This window comes from Rhinolophus sinicus, linkage group LG10 (genome assembly GCF_036562045.2).
Source record: "Rhinolophus sinicus isolate RSC01 linkage group LG10, ASM3656204v1, whole genome shotgun sequence".
Lineage (NCBI taxonomy): Eukaryota > Metazoa > Chordata > Mammalia > Chiroptera > Rhinolophidae > Rhinolophus > Rhinolophus sinicus.
Window position 1 is genome coordinate 10,997,458 of NC_133759.1, and position 25,122 is coordinate 11,022,579.

General features: G+C 42.8%; 2 protein-coding genes and 1 non-coding gene across 4 annotated transcripts in view; 1 reads left to right on the forward strand and 2 right to left on the reverse strand.

Moving 5' to 3' along the window:
* SS18L2 (SS18 like 2) lies at positions 1–6,174 on the reverse strand. The gene is made up of 4 exons (XM_019727541.2): positions 6,036–6,174; positions 2,600–3,092; positions 2,268–2,344; positions 1–292 (listed from the first exon to the last, which is right to left on the reverse strand). Exons 2-4 carry the CDS (start codon positions 2,666–2,668, stop codon positions 205–207), a joined length of 234 nt encoding a protein of 77 aa, XP_019583100.1. The 5' UTR covers positions 2,669–3,092; positions 6,036–6,174; the 3' UTR covers positions 1–204.
* On the reverse strand, positions 428–556 carry LOC141567365 (small nucleolar RNA SNORA8). The gene has a single exon (XR_012489961.1). It is a non-coding gene; the product is annotated as a small nucleolar RNA SNORA8 (small nucleolar RNA).
* SEC22C (SEC22 homolog C, vesicle trafficking protein) overlaps positions 6,017–25,122 on the forward strand; it is a 24,234-nt gene continuing 5,128 nt past the window's right edge. Inside the window, exons 1-7 of one of the 2 annotated variants that reach the window (XM_074312564.1) lie at positions 6,022–6,153; positions 7,474–7,607; positions 16,963–17,171; positions 18,991–19,154; positions 21,146–21,325; positions 22,339–22,457; positions 23,658–23,723. In XM_074312564.1, coding sequence (XP_074168665.1) covers positions 16,990–17,171; positions 18,991–19,154; positions 21,146–21,325; positions 22,339–22,457; positions 23,658–23,723 — 711 coding nt within the window. In that variant the 5' untranslated portion in view covers positions 6,022–6,153; positions 7,474–7,607; positions 16,963–16,989. Of the gene's footprint in view, positions 6,154–7,473; positions 7,608–16,962; positions 17,172–18,990; positions 19,155–21,145; positions 21,326–22,338; positions 22,458–23,657; positions 23,724–25,122 lie in introns of both variants that reach the window. The other variant, XM_019727539.2, reaches the window with a different exon arrangement.

The window sequence follows — 25,122 nt, forward strand, 5'->3', positions numbered from 1 at the left end:
TTGAGGGAATCTGCTTAATTATTAAAATAAATATTTACATTGAAATACAGTTTAACTTAGTAGCTTTCCTCACATTTTCACAGTTTTACAACAGCCACAGAGGTCTCATTCATGTTTTTAGCAGTTGAGTTGGTAAAGATCCTGTCTCCATTTCACAGGAAATGGATTACATTCAATTACTCCTCACAACCACCAACTGGAAGATTATTCCATTACTTTGGAAGGACTGGTTGGGTTGGCATCAGCGATGGTAGCCAAATAAATGAGATTTCTATGTAACACATGTTGGTACCTATGGGTGAAAAACAGGCATAAATTAGAGGCTTGTTTTTACTGAACATGAACAAAAAACTGGATATTTACCTAGGAATGGTTCATCCATTAATTGGCTGATTCAGTGTTATCAACCTTTTATTATTTTTTTTAATACTGTATCAATAAAAATACCAGGTTTAACGTGCACAGACAAGAAAATCAATGATGCCACATACTGAATTTATATTGCACTGTCCTTTGAACACCCAGCAGGAAGAAACTGCAGATACCATGCAGTGCAATCAATCTTGTTGTTTAACACATTCAAGAAAAATATATCCAGAATCTTACCTGTTTTTCACTAATCACTTCTAGAGCTGGACCTCTCTAGGCCAAGCCATTATCACTTCTTGCTTAGACGATGGTATTGGACCGGTCTCCTAACCGGACTCCCTGCTCTATCTTTGTACTTCTACTCTATTCTCCATACAGCTGAGTGATCGCCATAGTATTTAAGATCATATCTTATCTCTGTTTAAATCCTTCTAAAGGCTCCCATCTCATTCTGAATAAAGCTGAACCCTTCTCGTGGCCTACAAGACCCTATATGATATATGACTGGGACCTCTAGGTACCTCTCTGATCTCACCTCCTATCATTTTCCCTTTGCTCACTGAGTTCTGGCCACAGTGGTCTCCTTGCTGCCACTTGAAGATATCCAGCACTCTCCAGCCTGGGGTTTTTTCCACATGATGCTCTCTCTGCCTAACATGTCTGCATAGCTAGTTCTCTTACCTCAGGTTATCTACTCAAACGTCACATCAGAGATACCATGTATAAAACAGTACCCTTTTCTACACTTACCTGGCTTTATTCTTACTCAAAGAGCTTATTAGCACGTGCCTAATTATATGATTTCCTCCCCTTACAGTCTAGAGTCTATAACGTAAGCTCCATGACAGCGCAGCTAGTTATCTGTTTTGGTACTGATTCCCCAGTAGCTTAAACAGTGCCTGGTACTTAGTTGTACTTATAAAATATCTGTTGAACCAACTTAAAGAAGGGATGGGATACTTCCATGATCAATGTGAGCTTTCTATAGTAGGTATTTTCAATCACGGGGTAGAGCTCCCTACCCAGGAAGACAAATTAGACTAGGGGGCAGGAAGAATGGCCTGTGCAATGTGAAAAAGCCCACCAGAAGGTTTGGATAACTTTCTTACCCACAGGTTGAGAATCACTGCACCAAGTAGAATATTTTGCAACTATTTTCCATGTGGATAAATGAGAAAGTGTTTACTGTAAACTGTAAGAAAGCAAATTACCAAATGCCAAAGTCAAATGTAAAGACTTACCCAAAGATGGGTATCTCTACCATTCCACTGAGCTGTTTAGTGAGGGACTATGGGTGGTTTTTTACGGGATGGGAAAAGCATGGCTTTCTTAAACATGTCTTCAGTAACAATAATATTTTTCTATAATAAATGGGGCGTAATTCCTGAACAACATTTAGAAAAGAGATTATTTTCTCTCGTTTTGGTATATGGCTAGAGAGCACATTAAATTACTGTGCAGCATTTACCTTGGCTTAACTTGGAAATCTTTTATTGGTCTTTGGGTGTGTTAAAAAGTTAGAAATGGGAAGGAACTTAGCAAATGGTGTGACCCCCTCACTTAACAGAAAAAGGATGAGCCAGGACTCCATGATGAGAAAGCCAGCTCCTAAGACTAGTTTTCTGAGTGCTTCCACCCCCATCTCTGTTGTCATGAGCTGACATGGCTTCACTTGAAGGCGTCTTTGCAATGAGCGTAATTCAAGTTTTGAAGAGGGTGCTACGTCTAACTCCAGGCTTCACAATGCATTGTCTCTATGGTCTCCAGCAGGTAAATAACCTCTCTGACCATCTGCGTTCAATCTCCCAAGACTCCTAGTTCAGAACAGGTGCTGTAACACCACACTGGCCCTCCCCCACCCCCAACTCAGAAGTCAGGGGAGGCAGTTGGGGACTTACTGGACGCACTCATTCGCCCGGCCTTTGTTCTGATACTCCACGATACAGCGGATCAGCTGGTCATTCTCCTCCAGGAGCTGAAAGATCAGAGGAAGTGTCAGTGCAGCGCGACATCAAGGCGTTAACTAACCTGCCCAAGGTCTCACAGCCCAGTGCCAGGTTGTCCTGCCTGGCGCCTTTGCTGAATTTGTTCCCATGTCACTTGTACCCCTAAAAGTCAATACCCAAGGCACACGAGTCTCTGACGGGATGCCGCTCACTCCAGGAAGCTTCCGGCAGCCGGCAGCCCTTCCGGTTCTCGGCTAAGAAACCCGTTGTCTCCTAGCGCTCACCTGCTGGATGGTCTCCTGATTGACTTGCGCCTTGCCTCTCAGCCAGTCTGGTACGAACGCCACCGACATTCCGGGAAGCCAGGTTGGAAGCCAGTCTGACACCCGGGCGCACCTAGACCACGGCCAACCACATCAGTTCCATACGACCTACGACCGCAGCAGGACAGATGCAACGTCGTTTGTGATTGGGCGCGCAAGAGTGACGCTCAGTCCCTCTCGGGCCCCGCCTCTGGGGCTCAGGAGGTGTTTGCTGATCCTTTGCGTTTGCGCAGTCTGGAAAGCTAATCGGGGGGGCGGGCCCCGGCATCCGCTCCTAGCCTTTTAGGCACTGTTTGCAGTCTATCTGCAGGAGCACCGTGCCGGGCTCACACGAGAATCGTGGCTGGACCTCAGATCTCCGGCTCCAAGTCCACTGCTTTAGACCTCACTCTTGTGCCTCCAGGCTTGCTTCTGCAGCGGGAACCCTAGGCATTGCCTCCTGCCAAGCCAAACCCTGCAGGGCCAAGAAAAACACTGGTGTGAGCTTTACGTTTTGCTGAGGGAGAAACTCGCATATATGCCTATCTTTCCTTTGGGCAACAGTAATGCTTATCAGGTTTACAACCCTAGAAAGCACTAGTATTTTCTCCATTTTACAGATGAGAAAACAGAAGTTAAGTTACTTACCCAAGGTCTCATAGCTACTAAGGGCAAAGTCAGTATCCGAATACGGGCAGTCTGGCTTTAGAATCCTCACTCTTAACCAGTATCCCATACTGTGGATGTGGTTTGCTGCAAGGCACGGAGAAAGCTGGACCTGCCCTCCTGGGCCACACAGTTACTGTTGGCAACCACTAAAGCTCTGAAGTGGTTGTCTTCTCTTGTCCAGCCCATCCATGGTGGACATAGGAACAAGGCTGGTTTTCCCTGCAGCAAGGAGTGAGCAGCAGCCACATCATTTAGGAGGGAGATCTTGGAAGGCTTTACTCCTCAAAAGGAGTCTAGGTGCAATTTTGCCTCCTACAGCTTCATTTCCCTGAGAGGTGGCCCAGATCCAGAAAAGGCTCATCTGCTTCTGCTGGGCTTTCCCTCCACAAGCCTTTTTTTATTCAACCCTGTGAGGCAGTTTTCATCCCCTTTCACAGAAGGGTAAACTCAGTGAGAGCAGTGGGGCAACATGCCTGAGCTGGGCCAGGACTCAGCGCTTTCTGGTGCTCAAGCCTGTACTGTTATCCCCAAACCAGGCTCCTTGCTCAGGAAAAGTCCCCAGAGGTTCTGCAGAAAACAGAGTGGGTAGAGGAGGAGCCATCAGGGGCAGGGTGCAGGCTTTGATTAGTCCTACTCAGCCCTATTTCTGTTTAGACAAACGAGGAATGACAATACATGAGATGGTGTTAAGCTAGGACAGGCACAGCAGACCAACCTGGTCCAGCATACAGAGAAAGCCCTCCAGGATGATAGATGTCTCAGTATGAAGAGGAAATGGAGAATACACAGGTGATAGGTGTCTAGAGTCTGGACTTTCTCCTAGGAGCCATGGATGGTTTCAGGTAGAGGTGTGAGACGTTAGAGATACATTTTACAGTTTTCCTGGTGAAAGGTGAAAGGCAGATAAGCCAGCCAGACAAGAAGCAAAAAGAACAGTGAGAAGGAGGTTGCAGGTGTGCAAGCCAGAAATGGTGGGAGCAATGGAAAAAGAAGTGTGTGCATTTGAAAGATATTAGGTGCAAATTTGACAGGACTTAGTGACTTAATGGGGGGGTGAAGAGGGAAGAATTAGGGAGGACTTCTGGGTTCTGGCTTGGGCAACTGAGAGACTGGTGATGCCGTTCATGGAGGTAGGGTAGAGTGGAGGTAGGGAGTGTACCGGAAGTGAGAGTGACAGATTCAGCTGTGGACATGTATAGTTGCAGGTGATGGCCAATGGAGATGTTGAAGTCTGTGGCTGGCTCTCCAGGTCTGGGAACTCAGGGCCAAGGACTAGGCTGGCAATATGAGGTTTGAAAAGTATCACTTGTTGGAACTGACTGCGACCATGCAGTGGATGAGACTGCCCAGGGAGAGTATTGTTGGTTTTTTTTTCGTGGCAGAGGAAAAGAAGCTGCAAAGGAGAATGAAAGCTAAAAGGAGACTAGAGATATAAGCGGAAATCCAGGAGCGTGTGAAATAGGACAGCAACGACAAATGCTGTGGAAAGGTCAAAGCAAGATAGAAAGTAGGTCTTCATGAGGAAAATTTTGGTAATATGGCGAGGCAGCAGTCAGAATTGCAGGGGACTGAGAAATTAAGGGAAAGATGAAGCAATGGAGTCTTCATACACAGGCCACTTTCCCCAAAAAGTTTGGCTGGAAAAGGGAAAAGGAAAAGAAGATGGTAGTTGGAGGGACACAAGTTGGTATCAGCTGAGGGGCATTTACTACATTTACATTGTTGTGCAGCCATCGTCACCATCCTTTGGTAGAACTTTTTCGCCTTCCCCAGCTGAAATTCTGTGCCTATTAAATACTAACTCCATATTCCCCTCCATTTCTTTTCATCCCTCACAGGAGGCCTGCTGCCTTCCACACAGAATTCTTTTACATACTGTTCCCTCTGTTGAAACACTCTTCTTCTCCACTTTGCTGCTACTCGGCCAGTGCCATGTCCTCAGGGAAGCCTCCTTGGAGCCCAAAGTCCAGGCCAGAAGCTCCTGTAAATTATCTCAAAAACCTCGCTCCTCTCTGAAGGCCACATATCTCAGTTTGTATTTAAACATGTGTTGTGTAAATGTTTGATGGGTGCTCTCACTCTGCCCTCCTCTCTTTAACACAGTTTTTAGAGTCAGGAGTTTCTCGCTATGTCTCTACTGCCTGGCATAGTGCTTGGCACATAACAGGTGCTCAAAATTTGTTGAATGAATGAATGGACGAACACTGCTTCTGCATCTCCCTTGACCCGGCCATTCACCTGTGAGTGCCTCCGATCCCAGACTGGGATGTGTCCTTAGACTTCGGCACCTGATCCAGGCTGGCAGGAGGCTGTGCTCTTTGGTTTGCCTATCTCGTGCCTTCCGCCTAGCCCCGCTGACAGGGGAATCCACGCCCTGGGCGTGTCGCTCCATTACGCTGAAAACTCCTTGCCTCTACACGTCAGTCCAGTTCGCTACCCCTGCAGGAATCGAGCTGATACCGCGCATCCCCAGACGTGGGAATTACAGGCTTGGACCTCAAACCCACGTGGGTGAGAACCCTGAGATGGGAAGAAAGTTGGGAGTCGTGCACCCCAGCCACGCCCCCGTCTGCATTTGGGTCTCTGCCCTTTAAGAGCCACTTCATTCACGACTCCTCCGGGACGGACGGTGGAGACACGCCAGGATTGGTCAGTTTGGGTGAGGGTGTCGCTTAGCAGCAACGAATGGAGCGGGGAAGGGGGGGGGGTGTTGTGTGTTCAAAGCTCGCGCATGCGCATCGTAGCCTACCTGCGCCTGGGCCGCCAGTGACTTGGTCCGGGTCCGCCGGGTGGGCTAAGGTTGCAGAGGAGGCGGCGGGTGGCGCGGAGGGAGGCCGCTGACTCCCGGAGGCCGCCGTCCGGCCGAGGTGAGGGATGGCGGGCGGAGGCGGGCGTCGCGGCCCGTTAGCCGAGAGCAAGCGGGGTCGGGTGTGGCGCAGGGCGGGCCTGGAACTGGAGGCGACCCCAGGGCCGCCCCTCCCTCAGGCCCAGCCTAGAACCACCGGGCTTCGTGGGGCTTCATCGTCCCCCTTTCTATGGTCGGCTGCTCTCCAGATTCTGGGACGACCCAAGGCGCGCGCCTGCAGGAACCCTTAGCTGACAGATGCGCGTAGAGCGCTGCTCCCTGTGGGAGGAGGCGGGCTGTGCCTACAAGAGCGAGCGAGCGATTATTTCCTTAATTATTCACGAAGCTCACATCAGAGTATTGTTTAATTTTAATAGCAAACTTCCGGTAGAGTGCCGATATTATAATATTGGGCTTACCAGATATTGGACGCGCTGGACCAGCTTTTCTGAACGTCAGGTGTAGAACGTGGTGTCCATTTGTGTCCGTTGTAGGCTTACATCTAGACCTCCAGAGCCAGAAGGATAAAGCACTCCGGGCAAAATTAGGATTGTAGAAATCAAAGCCACAAAAGAATATTACCAGAGGTGAAAAGTAATTGGTGAAATTTGTCACGTGGTCAGGAAAAAAAAATAAAGCGCAGACCTATGGCATAGAATACATTGTCATTAAATTTGACAAGGAAAGGAATTAATCCTGTTAAAGGTAATTTTAGTGAAATGAAAATATAAATAATTGAAAGTGGTTTAATATTGTTAAATAGAATTAAATTGACCTAATAGCGTTTGCTCTGGAAAATACATTTTAAACAATACTGTTAGAGCTCTAAGTGTTTGTGTTTACAACACAGAGGACATTTTGGGGTCCCAAAGTTTTTATTCTCAGAAGGAGCCTCAAAGATCAACTGCATTCTAAAAAGTGACGGATGGTCACAGAGAAAAACGGACTTATTCAAAGTAATACACTGAGTAAGGAGCAATTGTAATAAGTGAAACCTTAGGCCTACGCTCCTTCTATTAACAGGTCTCTGATTAGTTTTGTGTCAGTACTCTAGGAGAAGGAATTGTTTTAGAGAAATAGGGTAGCTGCAATCCCAAAGATTGGATTTAGAGAAGCAAGTGTGTAGTGGAAAGATCATAGGCTTTCAGATATTTCGGGTAATAAAGTTTGGGTTTTTGTCCTGGCTCTACCATTTGAGCCTTGCAGCTACAATTTTCCCACCTGCCCAGTGTAGATTATGCCTACCTCATAGTTATGAGTGTTAAATAATTAAATAACATTATCAGTGTAAAAGTTCCTAGCACAGTGCCTGACATAGAATAATCGCTGCTATCAATTTCAGTCCCCTGTCCTTAGCTCTTAACAAATGACAGTGTTGACTTCTACCCTCCTTCGCACCCCATCCCCAAGCAAGGAGGAACAAAGCCTACAGGATCTACAAATTAAGTGACCAGTTCTCAAGTCCTGTGACTGAAGGTGAATTCAGTAAGGGGGACATGACTCAATTTTGTCTTCTGTATTGTATATTTGAGGAGTGGGCAATAAGTCTTATGGTGAAAACCTGTGTTTGAATATTCGTGTGCCAAATGAAACTTGTTTTGCTTGTTTAAATTACTATTTTGCAGGGCCTGGTCATTTAATGCTGTGTTTCTCCCCTTTTCTTTCTCTATTTTAGAAGGAGGAGGTGTTTGTGGTAGGGATTTGAAAGAGGTTAAGGGTAAAGGGCAAAGAAAAAAAACCACGAATGGGAGCAAGGGTAGCCTCCAGCTAGGCACAAAGCCTTTGCTAATAGAAAAGGGATAATCGATGACATGAGCAGTTTATAAATAGAGCTGAGAAGAGGATTTAGGAAATGGGGGAGGCAGATTAAAATATTTTTGTCCAACCTAGTAGTGCCTTGGATGAGGTGTATTTGATTACTACTTCAGTTTCTGCTTTGAAGAAATTCCATCTATGCAAACTTTCTCTTTTTCTCTCCAAGTAGAGATTTATTGTGAAAAAATGTTCAACATATAGATCAGACTATGGCAAGATCTGCAACCCCACGTTTTTCTTGTTTTATTGAGCAAAAATAAGGCAGCCCTCTAGGTCATTCAGTCATTTGCTTAGTTTTTATTGAAGGCTTTCTAGGATGTGGCAGGCGTGGTGCCAGGTTACAAGGTCCACTGGTCTGTGGAAGGAACTGGTAAGACCTGGAAGTGTCTCTGTGTGAGCAGCGCTGAGGTTGCTTTTGTCCTTGTGTCATTGATAATATTTTTTCTATAATTGTAGCATGATTTTCCAGATTTATTCCACAGCTTTCCTGTTTTAGTTACCTGCAAGCAGCTTTTATTTTAATGAATCCTGAGTATAGTACCTCCCAGTTTGGAAATGTCATGTAGTTATGGAGCTGCTCACTATAAAACATGCCCTTCAACCTTCACGCATAAATCATCAGAACTACAGTTAGTTAGCAGAAAATATTATTCTACTAGTAGAGATATTTACACATGACATTTGAATTAAGAAGTATGAGCATAATTTAAGTAAGCTGTATAAAGACCTTAAGTGAATGCTTTTTACTTTCACCTTTTATTTTAAAATAATTCTAGTCACAGGAAGTTGCAAAGATAGTACAGAGAGGTCCCGTATACCCATCACCTAGTTTCCCCCTTTGATTACATCTTATATAACTATAATATAATATCAAATCCAGGAAATTAACACTGATATAAAGTGCAGACAGTTCTGTCATTTTATCACATGTGGATTCCTGCAACCACCATCACAATCAAAATACAGAATCATTCCATCACCACAATGATTTTCCTCTTACTGTCCTTTTATAGTCATACCCATTCCCCTTCTCCTCACCATCCCTAACCATAATTATTTCTCCATCTCTATAATTTTGTCACTTTTGGTAATGTTACATAAAAGGATATAATGTATATGTGTGTGTGTGTGTGTGTGTGTATACGTATACAATTGTATATATAGATATATATATATATCTCTCTCTCTATATATATACATATATACATATATATGTATATATGTATATACATACACACACACATACATATATAGCCTTCTGAGATTGGCTTTTTTCACTCAACCCAATGCTCTTGGGATCCATGCAAGTTGTTCTGTGTTTCAATAAGTCATTCCTTTTTAGTGCTGAGTAGTATTACGTGGTATGAATGTACTATGTTTTGTTTAACCATTCACTATTTGCAGGACATTTTGGTTGTTTCTGGTTTGGAGCTGTTACAAATAAACTGTTATGAACAATTGTACACAGGTTTTGGTGTGGACATAAATGTTCATTTCTCAGGGATAAATGCCCATTAAGGTATGAGAGATCTAGTTTCTGCGTGCTTGCCAGCATTTGGTATTGTCACTTTTAAACATTTTAGCTGTTCTGACAGATATGTAGTATTATCTCATTGTGATCTTCAGTTGCATTTCCCTTAATAGCTAGTGATGCTGAACATCTTTTCATGTGCTTATTTGCTGTCTGTATATCCTCTTTGGTGAAATGTCTCTTCATGGACTTTATGCGTTTTCTAACTGGATTGGTTTTTTGTTTTGTTTTTACTGTTGTGTTTTGAGAGTTCTTTATAAATTCTAGATTATTAGACATGTGGTACAAATACTTTCTCCAAGTCTCTAGCTTTTCATCCTCTTCATATGGGCTTTTGCAAAACAAAAATTTTAATTTTGATGAAATTCAATATACTGATTTTTCTTTTATAGATTGTGCTTTTGGACCTTATCTAAGAACTCTTACCCAGGTCCTGAAGATTTTCTCCTATGTTTTCTTCCACTTTTATGGTTTTACTTTTTACATTTAAATGTATGATACATTTTGAGTTAATTTTTATGTAAGAAATGAGGTTAGGTCAAGATTCTCCCCCCTCCCTTTTTTTTTGGCCTGTAGATATCCATTGCTCCAGGACCATTTGTTGAAAAGACTATCCTTCCTCCAATGAATTGCTTTCACACCATTGTCAAAATCATTTGGCTATACTTGTGTAGGTTTCTTTCTGGGCTCTCTATTCTGTTCCACTGATGTATGTGTCTGTTCCTCTGCCAATACCACATATCTTGGTTACTGTAGCTGTATAATAAGTCTTGAAACAGGGTGGCATGGTTCCTTCTACTTTGCTCTTTTCAAAATCATTTTAGTTATTTTAGTTTCTTTGCCTTTCCATATAAATTTTAGAATAACTTTTTCTGTATGTACAAACTATCTTGTTGATGTTTTTACAGGAATTGCATTGAACCTGTATATCAATTTGGGGGAGAATTGACTTCTTTACTATGTTGAGTCTTCCAATCCATGAACATGGTATAGCTCTTCATTTATTTAGGGCTTCTTTGATTTTTTTTCAGCAGTGTTTTGTAGTTTTCAGCATTCAAGTCCTATACATGTTTTGTTAGATTTATATTTAAATATTTCATTTAAAAAATAGCTTTATTGAGATCATTTTGAAGAGATTATAAATGGTATTTGGTTTATACATGTTCATTGCTAGTATGTAAAATTGAGTTTTGTATGTTGGTCCTATATCCTGCCATCTTATTGAATTAGTTCTAGGAGGTTTTGTTAGTAGGCTCTTTGGGATTTTCTATGTAGACAATTATGTCATCTGCAAATAGGAATAGTTTTGTTTCTTCCTTTACTATCTATATATATATATTTTTTGCTTGTTTGTTTTTCGTTTTTGTTGTTTCTTGCCTTATTACACTGGATAGAACTTCCAGTACTATGTTTAATAGTATTGGTGAGAGCAGACATCCTTGTTCTGATTTTAGAGGGAAAGCTTTCACCATTAAGTATGATGTTAGCTGTGGGCTTTCTGTAGATCCTCTTTATCAAGTTTAAGAAGTTCCCCTCTATTCTTGTTTTGCAGAGAATTTTAGATTGAATGAGTGTTGAATTTTGTCAAAAGCCCTTTTTTATGTTAATTGATATTATTGTTAATTGATATTCTTTTTTAGCTTGTTTATGTGATGGATTATATTGTTTGATTTTAGAAGATTAAGCCTGCCTTGTATCCTGGAGTAAATCCCACTTGGTTATGGTGTCTAATTCTTTTTATTATATTGCTGAATTCTACTTGCTAATATTTTGTTAAAGATTTTTGTATAAAAGTTCATGAGGAATACTGATCTGTAGTTTTCTGTATTTCTGTTATTTCTGGTTTTGATATCAGGGTAATACTAGCTTTATAAAATGAATTTGGAATTATTCCCGCCTCTTCTATTTTTTTGGAAGAGATTGTGTAGAATTGATGTTAATTCTTTTTTAAACATTTGGTAGAATTCTCCAGTGAAACCATCTGGGCCTGGAGAGTTCCTTTTCAGAAGTTTTAAAATTACAAATGAAATTTTCTTAATAGGAAATTTAGTTATAGGACTGTTTAAATCACCTATTTTCTAATGGGTGAATTGTGGTAGTTTGTGCTTTTCAAGGAATCAAGCCATTTCATTTATGTTGTCAAATTTATATATGTAGAGTTGTTTGTAATATTGCCTTATTCTTTTGATGTCTGTGTTGTCTGTAGTGATATCCTGTTTGATGATTGATATTGGTAATTTCTTTTCTCGTTTTTTCTTTGTTAGTTTTGTTAGAGGTTTGTCAATTTTATTGATCTTTTCAAAGAACCAACATTTTGATTCATTGATTTATTTTTCTCTTCTTCCTGTCTGCTTTGTTTTTTTTTTTTATTTCTTCTCTTTTCTTTTTTCAGTTCCTTGACATGTGAGTTTAAATTATTGTTTGAGATTTTCTCTCTTTTCTAATGTTAGCATTTAGTGTTATATATTTCCCTCTCAGTACTATGTTAGTGGTGTAGCAAATTTTTATATACTTTTATTTTCATTCATTTTAGTGTATTTTTTAGATTTCCCTTGAGACTTTGTGTTTGACCCAGGGATTATTTAAAAGTGTGTTGCTTAATTTTTTATATGTTTGGACATTTTCTTTACCTTCTATTATTAATTTCTAGTTTGATTATATTGGTGTAATAGAACACACTCTATATGAATTTTTATACATTTATTAAGGTTTGTTTTATGGCCTAGGGTATGGTCTGTCTTGCTATATGTTCTGTGGATGCTTGAAAGGAATTCTGTTGTTGGACAGAGTATTCTGTAAATGTTGATTACATATTGGGTTGATAGTATTTTTGAGATCTTCTGTATCTTTGCTGATTTTCTCTGTAGTTGTTCTATCAATTGTTGAGAAGTCATCAACTGTAACTGGATTTTTCTGTTTTTCCTTTCACTTCATTAGTTTTGCTTCACATATTTTGCATCTCTGTTGTTTGGTACATATACATTTAGCTTTATGTCTTCTAGATAGATTTATTCTTTTGTTATTATACAATATTCTTCTCATTCCATAGAGATTTTCTTGCTCTGAAGGCTGCTTTATCTGATAGTAATATAACTTACTCCTTATTTTGATTAATGTTTGCATGGTATATTTTTCCCATTTGTTTACTTTCTACCTACCTATGTTGTTATATTTGAAGTGAATTTCTTGTAGAAATTATATAATTACGTCATGTCTTTTATCCACTCTGTCAAGCTCTCTTTAATTGTATATTTAGGCCATTTGCATTTAATGTAATCATTTATATATTAGGGCTTAAGCTGGCTCTTTTATTTTTTGTTTTCTGGTTACTGCTTTTTTTTTTTTTTATTGTTTTCTTTGTCCTGCATTCCTGTGAGTAATTCAAACATTTTTTAGAATTCCATTTTTATTTATGTACAGTGTTTTTGAATGTATCTCTTTGTATAGCTTTTTCAGTGGTTGCTCTAGTATATAGATATATATGTATTGTGTATGTGCCTCTGTGTGTATGTGTGTGACTAACATAGTCTCCTGGTGTTAACATTTTACCATTTCAAGTGAGGCGTAGAAACTTAAACTCTCTTTACATCTTTGTACTTTCCTTCACTTATAATTGTCTTAAATACTTCCTGTATATCCGAGTATATTGAGAACATTAGACATGTTATAATTATTGCTTCAATCATCAAACATAATTTAGAAAACTCACGAGAAGGATAGTAATCTGTTGTATTTTTCCATGATTTTACTCTTTCTGTTGTTTCTTCCTTCTTGATGTTCCTTGATGTTCCAAGATTCCTTTTTTTTTTTTAATAATTTTCTTTCTGTTTAGAGGAGTTCCTTTAACCATTATCTTGGAGCAGGTGTGTTAGCAATAAATTCTTTTAGTGTTCCCTTATCTGAGTATGTTTTAATTTTCTCTTCACTCTTGAAAGATATTTTGTTGAAAATACAGAATTCTGGCTTGGCATTTTTCTTTTAGCACTTGAAAAATGTACTTCCTTTTGGCTTCTGTGATTTCTATGAGTTTGCTGTTATTTGAATTGTTTCCCCCCTACAAAGGTAAGGTGTTGTTTCTTGCTTCTTTCAAGATTCTTACTGCATTTAGTTTTCTTATGTTTGACTGTGTTTTGGCGTGGATTCCTTTGGATTCATTCTTTCTGGAACTTATTCTGCTTTTTGAATCTGTTGGCTTATGTCTTTTGCCAAGATTGGGAGGTTTTCAGACATTATTCCTTTGAACACTTTTGCAGTCCCACTCTCTTTCAAACTTTCCTCCAGCATCTAGACTTGGATATATGAGTCAAAAAGAAAATGGAGTAAACTCACAGCTCTGTCATTTCTCAGGTCCCAAGGTCCCTTGCCAGTCTGCCTTCTTTTCTCCACCTCTCAGAATCTTCTTATGTTCGTTTTATATATGAGGTCCATGAGTTTTAGTTGTATTTAGTGGGAGTAGAAAACAGTGCTTGAACTCCACCTTTCCAGAAGCAGAAGTACCCCATTCATTCTTTTTTGAGCAGTGGTCAGATCTCTTCTTCAAGTACAGACTGTCTCATAATAACTCATAACCTGGATTCACAAACATCAAATGCCTACAGTGTGCAAAGCTCTTACCAGGCAGTGTGGAAAACACAAAGGTGAGCCGTGAGCCTCTCCCTATTTGTATTATTCCCCCCCCCCCGCCCCATCTTTGGGAATACAAAGTGCATTTTCACAAAGGAAAAGTATTGATTCTGTTCTAGACTCACAGCAGCGTGTAAAATGCCTCCACCCCTCAGGCAGCTCCTTCCTGTGCACGGACATCCTCACACATACACAAAAACACAAGTAGCAGTCGACATCATACTGTCACCTTCATATAAGCATCGTACATGTTTTAAAATATTTAAAAATGGATGTGGGTTTCTCTAGTTTGCAGTACTAATAACTCGATAGACCTGAAATACAGTTTTTATTTATCTTGAATGCTGTTGTTGGAGGAGAAACAGGTTCAATCACCTAGACCAGGGGTGTCCAAACTTTTTTCAACGTTTTTCACCAAGGGCCATATGTGGTAAAATACACAAACAGCCGGGCCGCTCACTCGAGGTGAAGTACGTATTGCCTCACCTGGTTTAAGTAAACTAAATATATTTTTGGAATTTGCTGCGGGCCAATTAACAATGGATCGTGGGCCGCAGTTGGCCCGCGGGCTGCAGTTTGGACACCCCTGACCCAGAGGATACAATGGATGAAGTAGAGCCTGGATGGGCCTTTTGGGCCCTCTAAAGAGTGGTAGAACTGGTTCTCATGATTATTATCTCTTGGAATGTCACTGTTTTTCTTTTTATTGGTTTAACATGCTACCTGGCACATAGTAGATGCTCCATGAAGACGGCACTAGGGAGGATGTTTTAGGGTTGGCAGTTGGAAAAAGTGCACACTGCTTTCCCGTAGAAGGACATACAATTCACTCCGCCTCCAAAAAAAGTATCTCATTTTGCCTTGGGAGTGTGTCTGTCCTGTCTGTGACTCTTGGTATTTCATTGATTTATTATCTTTTTTTTTTTTGGTGGCAAGTACTGTTCTTAGAAACCTCTTTATTATAAGAGTTCTTCTGCATGGCACAATGGCTGTAGCTGATATAACACTGTTCTCAAGGTAGCAAGCAAGTTGAAGTTCTTGTTTAGACCCTGAGCTCTGGTCTCAAGTGGACCTTATAGTCTTCCCTTCTGTCTGTCAGGGCTTTGTGCCCTGTAACTCTTAAAAATTTTTTTCTAAATTAAATACTTCAAACATTCATGAAAGTATCGAATATAATGCTATTAACCTCCATGTATCCCTCCCCCGATGTCCTTTGTGGTGCTAGAGGTCTCAGCATTGGCCAAGCAGCCCACAGGATCTGCTGGCAGTGGGCCTGGCTCTGCCAAGGGTGCTGGGAACAGCGGTGCAGTTGTAGCTTTCCTGGGCTTTCACACTTGAACTCTTCAATGGAAAGTTTGGGGGAAATGGGAGAAAGGGACTGTGTAGGGGCTGTTGGCTAATTCATTTGGACTAATTAATTTTGCTTTTTGCCTTCTCTGTGTTTTTTTTACCACTGCAATTTCTCCATGTGTAAAATGGGAATAATCATTCATTCATCCATTCAGGATATGGTCTTTATTCTTAGAAGGTGCATTTAGGTAGTGGAAATGATACATCAGTAAAATAGAGAACAAAGACGTAGATTTTCTGGGAATTTAGAGGAGGGAGAAGTACTTCCAGCTGGGCGGGCCCAGGAAGGTCTTGTGGAAAGGGCGGATTGGAGACGGACCTGGATGTGGATTTGGATATGGGGAGATCAGAAGGGTGGCAGATACAGGCGAAGAATGCACAGAGGCCCAGAGGGGACGAGAGTAGTGTGTATCCTGGGGGCTCCCCTTTCCTACTGCACACAGGAACTGAGATGCCTAATAAGGTTACACCCCTAGAGGTTTTTGGAAGAAAAGTCCACAAGTGTATGCACCTATTAATGTCCTATCAAGCAGAGGAACTGATAAAAAGGATCTGAGAAATGAGATGTGTGTGGGTGTAGGGTATGGAAAGACCCAATAAAGTTAGAATGGCCACCTCACTCAGCCCAGGTTGCAGGCTGCTACGTGCAGATGTGCACGTCATGCCCTGTACAGCACTTGGGGGGTTAACAGAGGGGGACTAAAACCCAGCCAGGCGCTGCCAGCAGAACGGGTCCAGGCAGTTTTTACCCACAGGAGCACCGTGTTCTCATTTGCCAAAAGTACCATAAAGGCTCAGAATCTGTTTCCTTTTGTTTCTCAACGGTGCTCACATATCAAGGCCGAACATTTAGTGTCTTACTGTAATATAATTTGATAAATGACTTCCTTTAGCCATCTGTAGGAGCTCAGTCAGCATTTTGAAGACTGGCTCTGGATCAAAAATTCAGGGGGGCATACTGTATACTCTCTCAGTTCCATTTTTGCCTTCTGTTCTCCTTGCTACCGGCTTTAGGTTAGATACTTAGAATCCCTCCGCTGCAGGACATGGCGGTGAACTGCTCAGCCCCTACCTTCCTGAGTGACCTGAAATGCACAGGTCACTGGACCCATCCCTGCTGCTTCAGTGTCAGGCGCTTCCTGTCGTTTGGGGCTATCTTGCTACCTGTGTCCTGCTACCCACTGTCCTTGCCGTTGCTCCTGAGCCCTTCTGGTCCTGCTTCTTTGCTTCTCTATTCCTTTCTCCCTCATCCTGGTTGGTTTAATTTTGGAGAAGGAGAGATTCATTAGAGAGAAGGAAAAGGAAGATTGCAGGTAAAGAAGAGACAGGATAACGAAGGGAGGAACGTTGGGAGTGACATAGCCCTAGAGGGAAGGGAAATAATAATAAAAGCAACATTTGCGATTATAATGGGGGTGAGGATGAAACAACCCAGAGTGCACATTTCGCGGGCAGGGCATCTCTGCCACCATCATCTGGCCCTCAGTAACAAGGTGACCTTGCTTCCTTCAGGTGTCCTCATGACTTCTCTTGCGGACCATGTCCATGATCCTTTTTGCCTGTGTGGTAAGGGTGAGGGATGGACTGCCCCTCTCGGCCTCCACTGATTTTTACCACACCCAAGATTTTCTGGAATGCAGGAGACGGCTCAAGACTTTAGCCTTGCGACTGGCCCAGTATCCAGGCCGCGGATCCGCACAAGGAGGTGACTTCGATATACAGTAAGCAAGCCTGGTCACTTTTCCAGAACATCAGCAAGAGTAGGGTGATTTTTACCACATGGTAAGGTAACGTTATGCTGTTCCCATTGTGTGTTACAAGCAGATCGAACATCAGCCAGCGTGTATTAGTTTGGTAGTTTTTTCTGCACTACATGGACGGGTGGAAAAAATGTGAGGAGGGGAGAGATACCAAATTTAAATGGTGTGGAAGGAAAAAGACGAGAGTGAGAAAGCTAAGAAAAATAAGAAAAAAGACTTGACTTACAGTTATTGCCTTCAGGTTTAGCTTTTCAAAAATTTTTCACTTTAAAAAAATATTTTTAATTAAAAAAATTTTGTCATGTAACAGGAGCAGGGCAGTAAAAAATGAGCACACGTAGGTCCCTCTTCTCAAGAAATTTAAAGTCTGAGGAGGAAACAAGAGAAATATATAACTATATATAATACCGTGGGGAAAATGCTCCAGTGAAAGTGAGAGTCAAGTGGTTACAATAATCACAGTAATAATAGCAACTATTATTGTTTTCTGTGTGCCAGCCGCTATTCTGTGCTGTCTGAGGTGTAGGAGGCAGTCAGTAGTATTATACTTACTGTACAGAGGAGGAAACGGAGGTTAAATGACTTACCCAAGGTTATAGTTAGTCAGTGGGAGAGTCTGGATTTGAATGCAGGTAACCAGGCACCAAGGTCTGTCCTTCACGGTTCATCGTTTCTTATTCTAGGGCTTAGAGCAAACAGCCCTTCTATGGAGGGATCAGGTGCAAGGCAGGTTTTGAAATACCAAAATGGCTTGCTGTAGATTTTACATCATTGTTTTCCAGTATTTAGGCCTTCACTCACCAAGTCCCTTTTGCTCCCCTTGAATAGTAAATTTTTAGTTGACCTAATAAGGTGGGGTCTTTTTCGGGGAGTTCAGTCTTAGAATCAGAAAAATGAAAGGAAAAGTCCAGGCCTGACTCTGGGCTCGGTGGTAGTGTCAGGCGAATAGAGACATGGCCTGAGGAGGGTGCCATATGGCAGCACATGCAGCTGTCACCCTGTGGTGTGGGCTGTGGGTGCTCAGGAGCAAAAACTGAGCTGCATCTGCCCGTGTCTGCGACTCCTTTCTCTGGGTGCCTGAAACCACCTTCCTCGTTAGCTGTGATTAGCTAACATTCTATGGGAACTTGGCACTGTACCTCAAATAGGAAGCCTTTTCTCTGTTAAAAAGAAAAGAAAGTCTATGACTTCGAATGAATTTCTGGGTACTTCAGTTTTTTGATAAGTGGAATTAAAATGTTCTACTCATTTGTATTTTGAATACAGTATTCATTATTTTCACAGAGGAAACAGGCTTTTTCCCCCTTACAGGCGAGCACCATAGCTTACTTTATAGTTGAGAGTTGAATTATTTTCCTAGGGTTGCCATAACAAATTACCATAAACTGCCTTAAAACAACAGAAATGTATTCTGCCACAGTTCTGGAGGCCAGAAATCTGAGATGAGGGTGTCAACAGGGTCAAGCTCTCCGAGGCTCTGGAAGAATCTTTCCATGCTTCTCTGCTGCCTCCTGGTGGTTTCCCACGGTCCTCATGCCTGAGTAAATATGAGTGATCTATCACACACCGTCACTGGCAAATGCCGCTTTACACGTTAGAGGACGTATAAGAAAGGCACAGTCCCAGGGAGGTCTCGCTGAAGAGACAATATATACGCAGCAAACAGCTCCAAGACTGTTCAAGGCCAAGCAGGTCCAGCGTTGAGTGAGGCAAGGTTGTGTGTGGATGAGAATCCATAGGTCTGTTCCCTGGTAATGTAGCTGTCACCCTTTTGTTTCAGCTTTTCTGCTTCGGGGAATGTGGCCTGCATGGCTATCTGCTCCCGCCAGTGTCCAGCAGCCATGGCCTTCTGCTTCCTGGAGACCCTGTGGTGGGAATTCACAACTTCCTACGACACCACCTGCGTAGGCCTAGCCTCCAGGCCATACGCCTTTCTCGAGTTTGGTTTGTAACCCTCTTTGTATTTACGGTTCCCTCTTATGGCATTGCATGTGTAGAATTATAGTCTAGATTTGGCTTTGACCATCGGAAAATCGTCGGAGGCGCAATAATATGTCACTGGAGAACAGCCTTGTATCATGAGATTTCACAGTGATGGGTGTGGCCTGGAAAGCGTCGGGGTTTAACACTCTGGCTTGTCATGTCTCCAGAGCCTGGGGACAGAGTGGAGCAATGGTGAAAACTGGATAGGTTACCTCTGGAGCAGGGGTCAGCCACTGTGGCCCACGGCCAGTACCTGTCTTTGTAAATAGAGGTTCACAGCCTTGTTCATTCTTCTGCGTGTTGCCTGTGGCTGCTTTTGCCCAGCAGAGTTAAGTAGTTGTGGCAGAGACCATTTGGGGCCCGTAAGCCTGAAACATTGACTACCTGGCCCTTTAAGAAAATTTTGAAAGAAAGAAAAAATATTTGCCAACCCCTGCTCTAGCTGTACTCCTCAAAGGATGGTATGTGGACTTGTTCTTCCATCATGAGGTCAGTACAGAAAGTGAGAATAAGTGTTTAGAAATTCTTACAGTCAGTTGACATTCCTGCGGTATTTTTCGTATTGTATTTTATCAAAGAATCAGTCTGCAGGAGTTTAGAAATAAGAAGAAACTGGCTCTTCCCTGAGAGGTCTGAGAAGCTCTGCTCTGGAAGAGGAAGGACACTGCTCTTCTAGTGCTGCCAGAGCGGCCTCGTAGAGAGAGGCTCAGGCTTTGGGACCCAGCACGATCATTCGAGGGGGAGACACTGTCTTCCTCAGGTGTGATCCAACTCCTTTGGAGCTCTTGGGAGAACGGGAGTACAGGTGGACCTGGAGGACATTCTGTGGGCTCTTTGTAAACAACCGCTGTCCCTGTGATGCTTTTGAACCAGCTGCTGGCAGCATTTGGTACCAAGGCTCAGGTGCAGGGCCAGCTCCTGGAAGTGTTGCCTGCCGCTTATGCTTTCTGGCAACTATTGCCATAGCCCTCCCGGCCCCTCGTGTGGTCTACTGGCCAGCTCCTCAGGGAGTATGGGGTCAGCACCCACTTTTGGTGTCACCTGAAGGTGCTGGGCAACTCCCTGGTATGCAGGTCCCAGCCTGGTAGATCTGTGACATAGACCGAGAGTTCTGCCTCGGACTCTCCCTGTGGGGCCCCAGTCAAACTGCTGCTCTCAGCCCCACTTCCTCCTGTGAAGGGCATGCTATCCCCAGACAGATCCCAGCTGCAGCATCCCGTGCTGTCATTGGATTTGTAACTGGTGGACCTGTGTTCTTCTCTCCTCATCAGTCATGTGCCTTCCTTCTAAAGCGGTGCGCTTGACCTTACAGGAGACCTTTCCCCAGCAGCCTGTTTCCTCATTATTGATTAAGAGTAGAATGTGAGTAAAAGTACACTGATACTAGAATTACATTACATGATTTTGCTTGGCCCACGTGTGTGAAACTTCACGTCAAATACTTATTACAACTTGGCAATGGATTAATACTAACATACATAAAAGAATTAAAACCAGCACCTTTCAAGTATATAATCCCAGTTTGCACAACATACTCACATTCATTTGTGATTTTTTTTCTCACATGCCTTTTCTTGAGATAAACAGGTCAGGAATAACTGTCCCCATGTTTTAGGCTTGGAAGTATTCTGTGAGTTGCCCGGGATTATGCTATCACAGTGGCTGAGCTAAGAATCAAGCCCTCAGCCCCTCACTCCCTCGTCACTGAGGTTCTGGAAGGTGTTAGCGCCTTCTCTGTGGACAGACTATCAGATTTTAATTATTCTGCTTTGGAGAGATCGATGAGGCTAGTAACGACATGCTGTAATCATTTGACCTGTATGCACAGCTTGACACTCTCGAGAACCTGGCTGACATTAGCTTGCTTAGAAATAGAAACTTCATTCTGTACATATTGTCTTACCACAGCCATTGTGAAGAAAATGCTCAACTTGGGTTGCGCTCTTTTGCAGATAGCATCATTCAGAAAGTGAAGTGGCATTTTAACTACGTCACTTCCACTCAGGTGGAGAGCAGCTTAGAAAAGATTCAGGAGGAGCTCGAGTTCCAGCCTCCCACGGTTCTCACCCTGGAGGACACAGATGTGGCAAACGGGGTGATGAACGGTCACACACAGATGCACTTGGAACCTGGTGAGTAGCCTGCTGTTCTCTGATGTTGGTGAAGATGAGGGGATATTGTATATTGCAAAGGGACATGGATTTCTTATACTAGGAAGGTGGTTGTTTTTGGGGGTGTGTGTATAAAATATGTGGGGGAAATATGGACTGGTCATGTTTCCAGGTGGCTGTTATAGAAAACTTGACCATTATGATACTGAGTTGACCTGAGGGAAGGTGACTCTTATGACAGAATTCAGGAGAAGAGTGACTTGGCAGGTTGTTTTCTTAACCAGAACGAAGTCTACAGGTTGAAGTGTTGTACAGGAGGTTCAGTCTCTTGCTGTATGTCACTTATACAGATCTGTACATTATCTATATCTATCTATCATCTTCTATCTTTTTTCCTTTGACAATGAAGCCTTATCTTATCGCATTACTTAGTGAAACTTTGTGACTCTCCACTGAGAGACCCCTGCTCTCCTTGATGCAGGGGGTTAGGGCTGTGGGGATGTGTGGGCAGGGCCCAGAGCCAGGGCTGCCAGTGCACCCTCTGTCAGGTTCTCTGTGACACCTGGGGACAGCCCTCTATCCCTATGGATTTCCACATCCTTATCTGAAGAGTGAGGTGTTAATGAATTTGATCACAGTGCCCTCGCATTCTGTGACTTAATCTGGCCTTAGCCACTCAATGCCTAGCATATAACAAAGCATGATTTTTGGCATTCCTTGTTTACTATTATGCACAATTAAACCAATTTTTAATTAAAATGGAGATTTACATTGTAGGAATTTTGTAATGGTGTAGAGCTGAATTCTGCTCTGAAAGATAGACCGCTTTCTGGAAGGAACTCACCTCAAATTCCCAGATCCATTCTTTCCTTCATGTCTTGCCTTTTCACTCTCTAACTACAGCTGCTTTTTAAATCAATATGTTTGTGTGTTTAGCATAATCTATTTTTAGTGGAGGTCTAGTTAATGTCTTTGTTTTTCTTTCATATAGACATTATTTTCACTGGATACTTACTATTTTTTTTATTGTGAAGCTCCCAATTTCCGAATGGAACCAGTGACAGCCCTGGGTGTCCTGTCCCTTATTCTCAATATCATGTGTGCTGCTCTGAATCTCATTCGTGGAATCCACCTCGCAGAACATTCTTTACAGGTAACCTCTTCTTTACAGTTTAGATTGAAGGACACATGGTGGAAGCAACATTTTATTCTGACGTTATTATGCGCGAAGGTCTTCAAATCCAAAGAAAGTGTGTAGTTCTCACTTTATTCTTCGTAGTCAGTTGAACAAATAGGAAACTTGCTCTTTTGTATCTATTTTCCTAAGAAGCCAAAGGGGTCCGCTGGGATATTGGTGAGAAATGGACAATTGCTACATGGACATCTGGCTACCCCGAGGCCCTGCGGCCCCCAGGAGTCACTGCAGGGGCTGGGTTATTCACCCAGGGCACAAGCTGGATTGCAGGCTTTCAGATTCAGGCTCTTGTTTCCCTGGGAAAAGTTGCCTCATAGTCTGATTTGTGTCATGCAGCTAGATTCCACCTTCCCTGTGTCTTTGTCAAAAACTATATCACGAGGAAGTTGATTTTCCAGCCTGCTCCTCTCAAAGCATCTTTCTATTTCAATGCTTTTTAAATATTGTTGTTTTTTTAATTTCGAAGTATTTCAATCACTTTAAAAAAAAATACAGAACCATCATGAGCATAAACAGGTAGATACTACGTTTAAAGACAGCCGTAACGCTCACGCCCAGGGATGTGGTGACGGATCTGCAGCGTGCCTGGTCCTGAATCTCAGGCAACTAGCGTAGGTGGTCCTGTTGGAGGAGAGCAGCAGTGGCTGGGGCTCCAAGACGGTGACTGCTTGTTACCACATCCCATCTTTGGCCAGTGTGTGGTGTGGCTTCTACTCGTGTTGTTTACGATCACTCATAACCCGGTACTTACCAAGTGTCTGTATACACACAGGTGCCTGGCCAACAAGACCTTAAGACATAGTCCCTGCCTTTGGGGCACAAGGCAGAGAGTGGCATCACTAAGGAGGTGACAGTACCTGGGGTGGGAGGAACTGGGGAAAGCTTAGCATTAACCAATGTGTAGGATTTCGAGAGGTCGCTGGGTTGTGAGGGCGTTCCAGATGGAGGGCTCAGCACAGATGCGTGGGGACAGGAGGGTGCCTGGTGGATCTGGGCATTGAAAGTAATTTCATGTCAACCCCTGTGCTGCTATATAAACGGCGACTTGTGTCTCACCCAGCGGGGGATGTTGTACTATCCACCATACCAGACTCAATGAGGCGTGTCATAGTGTTTCATCTAAGTATTCTCTTTCTTCTGTTCCTCATATCGTTTTAGGTTGCCCATGAGGAAATTGGAAATATTCTGGCTTTTCTTATTCCTTTTGTAGCCTGCATTTTCCAGGTAGGTGAAAACGTTGACATTTTGGTGAGTGGATGAAACCCGTGGCCTTTTTTTGTTCTTTGGTTAGAACCAGCAACAAGTTTCTAGATCCTGGTTTTGTGCCACCAAAGGCCTTGATTCAGATCGTGGACAGTGCCAAGCCCTTAGTGGAAGGACCTAGGCCCGTCCTGCCCAGTCCTCTCATTTCTGGGACTCAGAAAGGGAAAGCCGCCAGCCCTAGGCTGCAGTGCCTGTGACAGTGGCAGAACAGAAACCAGGAATTGGGACTTGACTCCCCAGAAGGGCGGGGGGTTTGCAGTGGGGATCGGGTTGGACCTGACTGATGAGGCAGGGTCTTGCCTCGTGCTTAGCGTTGGGAAATCCAAGTACAGGAAAGTCCTTCTGCAGAAGTCACATCTGTGTACATGTGTTTTTTAAACACAGGATTAGGTCAAGAATTGTTTTTAGTAGTAATACCATCTGACTCAAATCTGTCCTTAGGAAATGAAACAAAAATTATAACAGTAGCTAGAGGGCTTTGATTCTTATTTAGTTATTGTAACACAAGCTGCAGACGTAAGGGGTAGAGTAAAAAGGAGCTTCTGAATCCTCCATAGGCAGAGTTAACTCTAGCCAAAGCCTGACTGATTCTCTTTCCTCGCCCTCCACATGGGCTAGGATGTCAGTACTTTCTCTGCATGTGTAACTAATTCTTAATTAAAATTTCTGTTCTCAAAGCACATTCTCTCCCTTCCACATACATTTTACAATGGTCTGTTTTTAAGAATTACATGATTGTGCAAAAAGAAAGTTTCAACCCAAGATTGAAGAAAATGTGCTCATTTTTTAGGAACAAGTCTCCCGAAACCTTGGGTGTTGCCAGTGGAAGTTTCCTAGAGCCACATTTCAGGGCTGCAGGGGTCTCCCAGTTCCACCTGCATTCCCTCGAGTGCTTTCGTACTGGGATAGCTCTTTTGATGGGGAACTCTCTCCCCAGCACTGTAGCTGAGCCTTTGCTGGATTGCTCTGTGTTTCGAGAATGTGCTTTTTGATTTTTTAGACATTGAATCAAAAAGGTGTTTCTACCTTTTGCAGAACAAGAATGGCCTCTTTTCTGTGTGAGAGCCTCGCACAAAATATCAGTGACTCTCCCCGCCGTGAGACCTTTCCCTGTCTCTGTCTCCGAGATGCTTTTGAAGACACGAGAAGGGAGGTGTCTAAGGAACCGTGGTCTCCTATGCCATTTAACTCTGGAAAACTAAAATAGTAAAAGCACAGCTTCTCTCACTGGCTTTCTCCCCTGTCATGACCCCCTGAAGGAAGACTTCATTTGGAGGCCAGTCAGTCTTGTTAGGGTGTCCCGGCCTGGCTTTCTGCCCCTTACCTGCATCTCTTCTTTATCTGCCGCCCGCAGCCTGGG